This window comes from Balearica regulorum, chromosome Z, assembly GCF_011004875.1.
Source record: "Balearica regulorum gibbericeps isolate bBalReg1 chromosome Z, bBalReg1.pri, whole genome shotgun sequence".
Lineage (NCBI taxonomy): Eukaryota > Metazoa > Chordata > Aves > Gruiformes > Gruidae > Balearica > Balearica regulorum.
Window position 1 is genome coordinate 84,576,284 of NC_046220.1, and position 11,388 is coordinate 84,587,671.

The window sequence follows — 11,388 nt, forward strand, 5'->3', positions numbered from 1 at the left end:
CTCCGCGTGGCCCCTTCCATTCAAGCTCTCCGTGACGTCAGGGAGGGCGTGACCAATGAGAGCGGCGCTGCCGGCCGCCTCCAGGGCCCGGCCCCATCGTGCCACGAGCGCCGCCCCGCGCGGCCCCTTAAAGCGCCCCGCCGCGCGCCCGAGGGACCGTCCGTCCGTCCGTCCGTCCGTCGGTCGGTGGGTGGGTGCGAGCGATGAGGCGGCTCGTCCTCCTGCTGTGCACCGGCGTGACCTGCTGCATCGCGGCGGGGAGCGCTCCGCGGGTCGCGGAGACCGCGCTGCCGGCGGGAGGTGGGTGAGCGCGGTCCCACGCGGGACGGGGGTGTGGGGGGGGGGGGGGTGTGTGGGAAGGTGCAGGGGGATGCGCGGCTGCTCCGCTCCTCCCTGCGCGGTGCGCGGAGCAGGTTCACCTCTGCCGGGTGAGGCTGAAGGTCCGCGGGCGCTTTGCTGACTCTTCCTCCACCCGCAGATGCCGCCGAGCTGCTGGAGGACGGGCAGGAGCGTGTGCCGGCACCGAAGCTGCAGGTGAAGTTCCAGCTCCGCTCCTCGCAGGACGCCGAAGAGGATGGTTGCACGCTTACCGTCGGCCAGCACGAGCGTTTGGAGGACTGCAAGTTCAACGTCACAGCTAAAACTTTCTTCATCATTCATGGCTGGACGGTAAGTACGGAGGATCCTGCGCGGCTCTGGGCGATGCTCAGTGTGCAATCTGTCCACTTAGAGAGCAAACTGCCCTGTAAGTGGTCGGTGTCTCTAGAATATGTGGGATTTGGGACAACTTCTCATGTTTTGAGCGCTGCAGCCTCTTCGTAGCTGCACCTGAGGTCAAAGTACTGGGGCAAAGTGATGTGGGTCATCCTTAAGAACTCTGTGAAATCACCCAACTCATTCACAGCTGCTCAAGATCCCAGCAGTATAATGTGAATGTAGTAAAGGGAACTAGAGATTTTCCCTAAAATCCAACTAACTGCCCGCTATGAAGGTGGCTCATGACTTGACACACATCCAGGCTCTCTGTAATTTCAGCTGTGGGTCCACAGTCTTCGCTTCTCTCGATAAACAGAGGGCAGTCAGACTTTATCCAGCTTTCTTCTGCATTTGATGTGGCCGAGTGCATGGCACTAGGGAACTTATCAGCTCTACCAGAGCTTGTGCACAATGGCAGTGCCAGAATTGGAAAATAATTTTGCAATCCATCAGAATTTCTGAAATATTTGAGAAAAAGAGTGATAAGGTGGCATGTAGCAAATGCCTCTCCTTCCTGCCTTAAAAGGCAAGGTGAGTAATTATATCCAGAGTCTCTCAAAAAACTGTTTTTCTTATACCATTAGTGCAGAGAAGTAGTGGGGCTTGCAGAGGAGCATACAGCGGGAACAGAATATGTCAATGGCATATAAATAACTGTGAATATACAATCTGGGCCCAGCGAGCTGGAAACTACCACCTGAATCTCTTTCTAGATGAGTGGCATGTTCGAAACCTGGCTGGACAGCTTGGTATCCGCTCTTCAGGAGAGGGAGAAGGATGCTAACGTGGTCGTGGTGGATTGGCTTTCGCTTGCCCACCAGCTCTATACCGATGCTGTGAACAACACGCAGATTGTTGGAAAAAGCATAGCGAGGCTGCTTGACTGGTTACAGGTAACGCAAGTTAAGAACGGTCTCTGTTGTAATGCTCCGTGAAGGACTGTTGCACAAGGGAACGGAGTATTCACCAGCTCCAACGCTCACGAGTGGGGCAGGCTCTGGTGTAATCCAAACCCCGAGGCCTGGCAGGGCGATGGGTCATAGCTAAGGTGCTGTGCTCAGCCCTGGCACGAGCAACCGCTGCGGTGCTTTCCTGGGGGACACCGCTTTGCAGCGTGCTCGGATCAGTGATGCTGAAGCGGGCTTCAAAATCGGGAGTCGTTCCTTCTGTCTGAGCAACCTGAACTGAGGGGTTGGGCATTCAAAGTCAACGTTGGCTCGGCAAGAGGGTGGAAAAGGAGAAGGAAAAGGCTCACGGTGCTACACCTGGCACGTGAGTCCGTGGCCAGTACCGAGGACTGCTGGCAGCTCCCTGGGGGAAGGCTGCTGCAGATGCTGCTTTACCAAATTAATATTATAAATGGGGTGAGAAGCTGGGTACTGTGGTAGAGGTCACGCCACAAGTGCCATCCAAACCATTCAACTTTTCTTGATGAAATAAAGAATGAAGCATGCTTTTCTGCCCCCTCCCTCCAATCTATTCTTAGAATTGGACTTTAGAGTTCTGCAGATAGGAACAGTGCCAGATGCCCTGAAAGACAGGGGGATAAATTACTTTTTTTTTTTCTTGTAGGAGAACCCGCTCTTCCAGCTCAAGAACGTCCACCTGATTGGGTACAGCCTGGGTGCCCACGTTGCTGGTTTTGCTGGTAACCATGTCCATGGGACAATAGGCAGAATTACAGGCAAGTGGCTTTTTAAGCAGTCTCTTACCTTTCCTTAGCAGAAGGGAGTTTCCTTGAAGAGACTTGTTTCCTGTGTTGCTGCAATGTTGGTTTGGGTTTGCTCAGTCAGAAATGACCTGTGGCAGCAATGGGGAACATGGGTCTCTTCACATGGGAAAGCGTCTTAATTTTGAACCCCAAATGCAGGGGAAGTTTGATTAAAAACCTTTCGGAGGACAACCTGAGTCTATTTGAAGTTAAATGTGGGTTCAAAACAAGTCCAGCTCAAGCCCTTACTATCCAAATCCTAAGCCTTTGAGGGATACTGTTTCTGTAATTATAGCTCAAACTAATGGAAGTGAGAGCTATTGGGTGCAGTTTGTCTCATAAGATGGTTGGTCCAAAAAAAAAAGAAAACAAACCCAAAACAAATCCAACCACTCATTCAGAAAGTATCATGAAGGGAGTACTGCTGACTCCACAGGAAAGCTGATTTCAACACATGAGAACTTAGGGCATGGTACAAGGGGTTACATTAAGCATTTAAATATGACAATGGCAGTGATAATTGCTCAGAGCCTAGCAATAAATATCTGTATTTGATTAAAGAGGGGAAAAAAAAAAATCACTTAGCAGGCAAGTTGGGGAATGGTTCAGGAGCACAGCTTCAGGTTGGGGGTGAGGCTTACAGGTTAGCCAAAAGTCCCAAACCCAACATGGGATCTCAGATGCAGGAATTACCTGGCTGCTGCTTAAACTTGTATTAGTCCCTCCATGTATCCAGTCTGAAAATAGACTGAATGGAGCCAAGGCAGCTTTGGCTACTGACAGTCTCTGTGGGGTGCAAGACCTCTTCTGGTGTTCAGTCATCTGCTACCTCTTGAAGTATCTCTTCACCGTGACCTAGCAAAGACTCATTGCTTCCAATGGGCAATCCAAAACCATCACTGTAGAGCAAACTGGTGCTACTACTGGGTTGTATTGCACCAAAAGTGTTATGGGACATCTTCGCTTGTTCCCTCAGTGAGCCCATGGTGAAGAGATCTTGGGGGACAGTATTTGCAGTGAGGCAGGGATGGTCTGTGTGGCATCTGGTTAGGAGGGCTGCTGGCAGCAGGCTCCTGGCTGTATTCTGTAGGAAAGTACCCAATTTCTTACCTGGCATCTTGCGTACTGTCTCTAACACCAGGCTTGGATCCGGCTGGCCCTATGTTTGAAGGAGTGGACCCTAGCAAGCGCCTCTCCCCTGATGATGCTAACTTTGTGGATGTCCTTCACACCTACACAAGGGAAACACTAGGTGTTAGCATTGGGATCCAGATGCCTGTAGGCCATGTTGACATCTACCCCAATGGGGGAGACTTCCAGCCTGGCTGTGGATTAAGTGATGTCTTGGGAGCAATTGCCTATGGGAGTAAGTTCTCACTACTTATTTTGCCTCTGGTCAGTGTAGGCTCGTCACAAATAGACTTGAGTTGATGCTGGGGGATGATCTGATTTACAAGAGCAGAGCAAACTATTTTTTCCTTCTAAACTACCTGTACTACTTGAGATAGTTGCTAGAAACTAGACTTGCTTTTAATTCTGAAGTAGCATGTTCTCAGTCTAACACCTGATCATAAACTATGGTCTTATGCTAGGTCTAGAATCTTCTTTCAATCACTTGTCATGGCAGGCACTAAATGACAAGTCCTCTTCAAGTGTCTTGCACTAATGTCTTAAATTGCTAGCCTTTGAAAAACGTTCAAGTTTGGCCTCGCTCAACTCACGTTGGGCTACAAAGTCATATAGCTCACTGTATCTTACCAGCTGCTGGGGTGGCACATGCTTAAACAAAATGTATCCCTTGCAACTCTGCTTCTCTAGCAATTGGTGAAGTTGTTAAATGTGAACATGAGCGGTCTGTGTACCTCTTCGTGGACTCCCTTGTGAACCAAGACAAACAAAGCTTCGCATTTCAATGTACCGATTCCAGTCGCTTCAAGAAGGGCATCTGCCTGAGCTGCCGGAAGAACCGCTGCAACGGTATTGGCTACAATGCCAAGAAAACACGGAATAAAAGAAACAGCAAGATGTACTTAAAAACAAGAGCTGATATGCCGTTCAAAGGTATGCTTTCCCTCTTAAAGAGAGCATAATCTCATCCCTAGGAGTGGACTCCCAAGATCAATGTTGGGAAAGATGCAGATGTAAAGGAGTAGCATCACCTCAAAGCAGCGCAGCACCAGGCGTTAGTCTCTTGCCGTCACCTGGCTGCGTTGCTCTCCTGTGGCATTACTGTGCTCCTTCCTCCAGGTGAAACCCACAGGGCTCTGGCCATGAGGACACTCTGCCTTTCCAGCAGGACTACAGTTTATGCATGTCATACTTGCAAGGCACCCCCCCCGCCCCCGAATCTTAGAGCAGTGTAAAAGGTTTGGGGATCCCTTCCCTGAGTGCACCTGCTGTTGTTGTGTAAATGTCACCTTTGTAGTCAGTAAGGGCAGGAGGAAGGGACTGATGATATCTGAATAAACACAGGACCTAGCCTTTGCTAGCCAACTCTATTTCACAAAGAGCAGTGCTGAACAATGTTGTCTCTCAACCAAGTTGCTTCCATCTATGCTCTCCTTGTTTCTCTCCAGTCTACCATTATCAGATGAAAATGCATGTCTTCAGCTACAAGAGCTTGGGAGAGGCCGATCCCACTTTCTCCGTCACCCTTCATGGCACCAATGGAGACTCTGAACCTCTCTCTTTAGAAATGTAAGTAAGGTGGCCTGTTGTGCTTACCCATGTAAGAAGGCCACTAGGACTAGACAAGGTGGCATCATTATTTTTCCTCTGGTAACCCTAACATTTCACCTGAGCCTAGCAGCCTCACTTCTTCACTATTCAAAAAAACCAAAAACTTCCCAGTAGCTTAATTATAATTTGTTGCTGAGAAAGCAATTTGATGTGCCCAGTCCTCTGCATACTTCATTGCTGAAGTGCTTCGTTTTGCTTTGCCTTTCTACCATTTGAATGTAGTCTGAAGGCACCCATATCTCTGGAGGCATTGACGACCTCCTTTAGCCTCTCCCAGAAGAAACATAAGGCATGAAATTCACCTTTAAGCTGTGGAAGGATGGCTGAGCTGAATACAAGATGCATTTCATTGAACCAGCTATCCAAGCTCACTTTCTTTAGTGTAATCAGTAATTAACTGGTGACAGTTGAACGTGGAGCACTTGATAAGCCACAAAGGGCTCTGTTTAACTTCTTGCATGGAATGAATGAGCATCTGGCACGCTTCCATACGGAAGAAATACTGAATCTCTCTCTGTCTTTCAGGCTTGATCAAATTGGTCTAAATGCTACTAACACCTTCCTGGTCTATACTGAAGAAGACATGGGTGAGCTTTTAAAAATAAAGCTCACCTGGGAGGGAACATCTCAGTCATGGTATGATCTGTGGAAAGAGCTGAAGAGCTACTGGTATCGGCCTGTGAAGTCTTCCAAGGAACTGCATATCAGACGTATACGTGTGAAATCTGGGGAAACGCAACAAAGGTAATAGTTGTGTTAGACCACATGTGAGCTGCCTTGAAACGTCAATCAAAAGGAGAAATATTCAGAATCTAGCAAGAAAAGTTGGGGGTTTGAATTTAGCTGGTATCCTGACCTGTCTTTCATCTTTAGTGATGACCTTTTAGCACCAGTTAATGCTCCCTCATGGTGTAGGAGAGTGGGTTATGTGCCAGCTTGAGGTTGCAAACTAGGCTTTAAGCAAAAGTAGTCCCTGCAGATCAGAGATGTTCTTTTGCTTTATTTAGATACTGTGACACTGTCTTGCCAGCCCTTGAGGATTAAATTAGCCTACTTTAAGATGGCTTAGATAGTACTTTAACCCTTCAGGTATGAACAATGCCAAAAATACTGAAACATAGATGGGCATGATTGTTTACTGTGTGCTGATTTGACAGAACAAGCTAGACCTAAAACTACAACCAGTAATATGGTGACACCAACTCCTTAAGAGCTACGTTGCTCTTTCCAAGATCTCTGTAACTGGAAAGCTATATGAGCAACCAACAAGAAGCAAAGCTGCCAACCATGTAGCAGTGCACCCCCAAACCTTGTGTTAGTGCTCTTCTGAGAGTAACCCAGATCTGTCAAAGACCAGCAGTTAATATTGACAGTTTTCCCATCTTTCTCAGAGCTTTAAATAAGCATCTCCTATCATTTGTAAGGTATTCTGCATCCTAGTTTCTACAATCTATGAAACATAGAGGTAATAGAAACAAAGATCTCCAAATAAAATATTAAAGTAGGAAATAACATAGCCATTGTGGTGGCTTGACCCAGGCTGGAGGCCAGGTGTCCCCCAAAGCTGCTCTGTCACTGCCCTCCTCAGCTGGGCAGGGGAGAGAAAATATAACGAGAGGCTCATGGGTTGAAATAAGGACAGGGAGAGATCGTTCACTAATTACTGACATGGGCAAAACAGACTCAACTTCAGAAAAAAATTAATCTAATTTATTACTGAGCAAATCAGAGTAGAGCAATGAGAAATAAACCCAAATCTTAAACTACTTTCCACCCACCCCTCCCTTTGGCTCAGCTTCCCTCCCCATTTCTCTCCCTCCTCCCCCCCAGCGGCACAGGGGGACAGGGAGTGGGGGTTATGGTCAGTTCATCACACGGTGTCTCTGCTGCTCCTTCCTCCTCAGGGGGAGGACTCCTCACACTCTGCCCCTGCTCCAGCCTGGGGGCCCTCCCACAGGAGACAGTCCTTCATGAACTTCTCCAACATGAGTCCTTCCCACGGGCTGCAGTTCTTCACCAACTGCTCCAGCGTGGGTCCCCCACAGGGTCACAAGTCCTGCCAGCAAACTTGCTCTGATGTGGGGTCCTCCACAGGCTGCAGGTGGAATCTCTGCTCCCCATCATCCTCCCTCCATGGGCTGCAGGGGGACAGCCTGCTTCACCATGGTCTTCACCACGGGCTGCAGGGGGATCTCTGCTCCGGTGCCTGGAGCACCTCCTGCCCCTCCTTCTGCACTGACCTGGGTGTCTGCAGAGTTTCTTACATCTTCTCACTCCTCTCTCTAGCTGAAAATGCTGCTCCTAGGGTTGTTTTTTTTCCCTTCTTAACTCTGTTACCCCAGAGGCACTACCACCATCCCTGATTGCCTTGGCCAGCAGTGGGTCCGTCTTGGAGCCGGCTGGCATTGGCTCTGTCAGACACAGGGGAAGCTTCTAGCAACTTCTCACAGAAGCCACCCCTGTAGCCCCCCTGCTACCAAAACCTTGCCATGCAAAACCAACACAGCCATTCAACAGGCTAATGGTGTATCAAGATGCTTCACAGGAAGGATGTCAAATCAAACAACTCCTAGAATTAGCTGCAATCTATATTACATGTTGTTTGTCAATGATGGAGATAACAGGTACCTTCTCTTGACTTCTGATTATTCCTCCTAGGTTTGCTTTTTGTGTGGAAGATTCGCAGCTGACCAGTATATCTCCTGGTAAAGAGCTCTGGTTCGTGAAGTGCACAGAGGAATGGCAAAAAAGGTAGGGAAAGTCAGCTAAGAGAAATCATGTCCAATGCACGTGGATGTGCTGGGATGAGTGGAGGGTTTTTTTTTTTAAGACTCCTGGAACCTCTTTCAAAAAAGTTAATAAATTCTAGCCCAAGATTCTCAGCTGTTCGACTTAATTTTCATGTATGCCTTAACTATTGCTAACTAGGTGATACTATCCCCACTTCTGATTTTGGTTTGTCATCTTGTACCTTTACACACTTACTACCTGATTGGTATAACATGATCCCTAGGCCTAAAGAACCTGTGTGCTTGCTGTCATGGTAGATGCTAAAAATGAGGTGCTACCAATACCCATGATCCTTGCAATAGTGAAAAGCTAATTAGAGGCATCTGTTAAGTGCCCTGTAAAACAGAGGAAAGCTGTGAGTGCAGGGGATTACCTCAAGGATCATTTCAGCCTGGTAGAAGATCTTAAGCTGCCAAGAAATCTTTTGATTGAGTTTGGGCTCAACAACATGAGCAAGATGCAGCTGAGGACTTGCCATGGTGTTACAGAACTGACTCCTACTGCTTCATCTCCAGCTATGCTGATCTCTTCTGGTTCAGGAGAGGGCAAATGCGGCCACTGCCAGAGAATCTCAGTCCTGCTTAACTTCTGGGGGACTTTCCAGACACCTAGGATTAGTCCTTAGAGTATGACTTCCAGTAAGTCTGGTCCCAGCAGTGGCAGCTTGATTGCTTCAGGCTGCCTCTAGTCATGTTCTGAATTTATCCCTGTTCATTTGACTAAATGATTGCCTCCTTCAGATGAAGCCCAGCCTTTTGGCCTCTCTTAAATTTCAATTTGTAAACTTAGAGCTTTGTCACTTCTAATCCAGAGACAAAGTGCTTGTTAGGGCTAGCAGAGCCCCATAGAAGTCGTGCTTTGCACAACCTTCTTGTGCAGCAGAGCTCAGCTCAGAAATGCAAGCTGGTACCGTTCCAGGTTTGGCAGAAACTAGCAAGCTGTGCTACATACAGTAGCAAACAATTCAGTGAATGAAAACCCTGTGCAAAAACTTGTTGCTCTGCCACAAGTCTTGAAAGATCAAGTAAACATTCCTGCAGGTACAATAAAAGGCTGTTTTGATATGCTAGTCAGTAACCCCCATAAAACAGAATTGCTGGCAGATGTGCCCTTCCTGCTTTACTTGTGGCGTACAGCTTTTGCATGAGGCAGAGGAGCCAATCTGAGCTCCAAAGCACTACAGTTTCTAGGAAATGATCCTTCCTCCCAGAGATGATGAGCAATTACTTGCTGTTCAGCTCTCCATTCCTGCCAAGCACTGGAAGATTATAGTTCCCTACTTAGAGATTGAGATGCAAACATCTGTCCACCCTGAGTAGATGTGAACAGTCATACTCTAGCATCATGACCTTTAATTTCTGTTTGCAGCCTACTTGCATGCATAATGTCTGCTTCAGACTCTCATTGAGTAGCTACAGGGCAAAGTGCTGCTTTGACAGAATAAAACACCAACCTGTACTGTCTAAACCTGTTCTCAGTGTCCTGCAGTTTCTTAGGAATTACTGTTCACTCCTCAACTTCTACATTTAACCAGACTATTTTTATTTTTTCCTCTCTGCTTTTCCCAGATCTGTCTCAAATTTGCTCTGAAGACTTCTCTAAAGACACAACTGAGCAGCCTAGATGCATGAACACCATACAGGTGGCAAGATGCTCTGGCAAAGATTTGGCTTAGTAGCACTTAAAGCAACTAGGCTCTTCAGGACAGAAGATCTTGAATCAGATGCAAGAAACTGAGGAGCAATTGATGAACTGTGGTCCTAGACCTAGAATAACTAAAACTACATTCTCCCTTCCCCGAAGAGCCTGGTTTGTGCATTTAACCTTACCTTGGCCTGTTACACGCTGCATTTCCTGCCTGCTCCCATTAACCGGGAGCACAGATGAGATCTTCACAGATCTAGACCTCAGCAATGATCTTCTGGTCTGTCTGCCAGTGGAGTTGAGAAGATAACCATGCTAACTACTCATCAGACTGAGCTGCCAACAGCAAATTAGCATCTAGCGTAGGAGTTACCGTGGGTCTGATAATGCTGTGGGCTGTGGGAAGATGAGACCAGCACAGGTCAAGCGTGTGGGGTTGTTCAGGGTAGGGATGGGGATAAGCACAATGCCACTTACCTTCAAGTTGTCTTTCGCTTGCCTTAAAAATAATCCCTTCTGTGCCTGGCTGATACTGAAGTCTCTCTCTATTACTTCATAAGAAGGTCATACTCCGTCCTCCCTGTCCCTAGGGCAGAACACAGTGCGGGTGGCAGGTGATGGTGTTGGCAGCTGCTCCTTGCTCCCCAGTTAGAGTCTGCAGTGAGACAGTCCTGTCCCGTGTGTCGATCCCTTTGTAAGGGGCAAATGGCAGCTGCCCATCTGCCAGCCTTAGGGGAGGAGGAAGGTAATGAACTGTATCGCTGCAGGAGAGCTTCGCACCAGTCCTTCTAACTACTGAGAATGCGCTTGCCTCTGTTCAGATGCTGTTGTAGTACCAGTGCGTAATTAAGACCTTATTTTTGTGCCAAGTATTTAACTGAGCCAAACAGGTGACATCCTACCCTCATTGCCATGACATCCCGATTGGATTCCCTGGTGCCAGGTGAACTTGGCTTTGGTCTGAGTTTGACAGACTCTACAGCTGTCCTGTTTGCTACAGCAGAGCAGACCTTGTCAGAGGTGAACTAGATTTGGTTTTATTTTGTTTTTTTTCATTTTGGAAGGAGACTTGGTGTAACAACTCTTGAACTTTTGGCATGCAGAAAGGCAATCCCAAAAAGTGATGTTGCCAGATGGTGCACTGAGTTCTGAAGGCTTAGCAAGTCCTTCTGAGGCCTGCAATTCTTGTAAAGCTTCAATCCAACCAAAGCAAGCACATTTGGAGATATTTTTTTTTTCCATGATTTTACGCAAAGGCTTCAATAACTGAAGCCTTTGGTAAGTATCTGTGACTTGTCACCGTGCCATAGAGTGGATTCAAAGCCCTATTTGTATATTGTGGTTTTTGTATGACTTAAAACTTTATTTATTTCTCATATTGTACATATGTAAAGTTTTAAACATTTTGGTTTTGAGTAACAGTTTTTATAAGCCTTAAGACAAAAAATAAAGGGCTTTCAAAAATCAGTGAAGTCTTGTAATTGCTCTACCACAAGCTTTGACACGCCTTGCCAGAACAACAGCGTATAGCCATCCTGTCCCTCTCCTCTTTCTGCTGGCCTCAGTGACCTGCACGACAGGAAGGTGGAGCAGCAGCCAGGTCAGTGCTGGCAAATGGGTGCCCTTATCCAGCACACTCCTTCCAAGTCCTCTCCCACTGTGTTGCCAAGGTAGGCTTGTTCCCTCCACCCATGCAGCAAAGAGTGTCTTCAGGAATGGACCAAAGTCACTCTGTCTACTCAGGTGCC

At 47.5% G+C, this 11,388-nt stretch overlaps 1 protein-coding gene across 2 annotated transcripts; it reads left to right on the plus strand.

Moving 5' to 3' along the window:
• Positions 1 to 143: 143 nt before the first annotated feature.
• Positions 144 to 11,104, plus strand: LIPG (lipase G, endothelial type). 2 transcript variants are annotated; one of them, XM_075740835.1, is made up of 10 exons: positions 145 to 300; positions 479 to 669; positions 1,470 to 1,649; positions 2,329 to 2,440; positions 3,609 to 3,833; positions 4,286 to 4,528; positions 5,044 to 5,164; positions 5,732 to 5,950; positions 7,865 to 7,957; positions 9,565 to 11,104. In XM_075740835.1, exons 1-10 carry the CDS (start codon positions 204 to 206, stop codon positions 9,584 to 9,586), a joined length of 1,503 nt encoding a protein of 500 aa, XP_075596950.1. In that variant the 5' UTR covers positions 145 to 203; the 3' UTR covers positions 9,587 to 11,104. The 2 variants fall into 2 exon arrangements, with proteins under 2 accessions (XP_075596951.1, XP_075596950.1); XM_075740836.1 differs by lacking the exon at positions 3,609 to 3,833 and having other exon boundaries at positions 144 to 300.
• Positions 11,105 to 11,388: the final 284 nt, after the last annotated feature.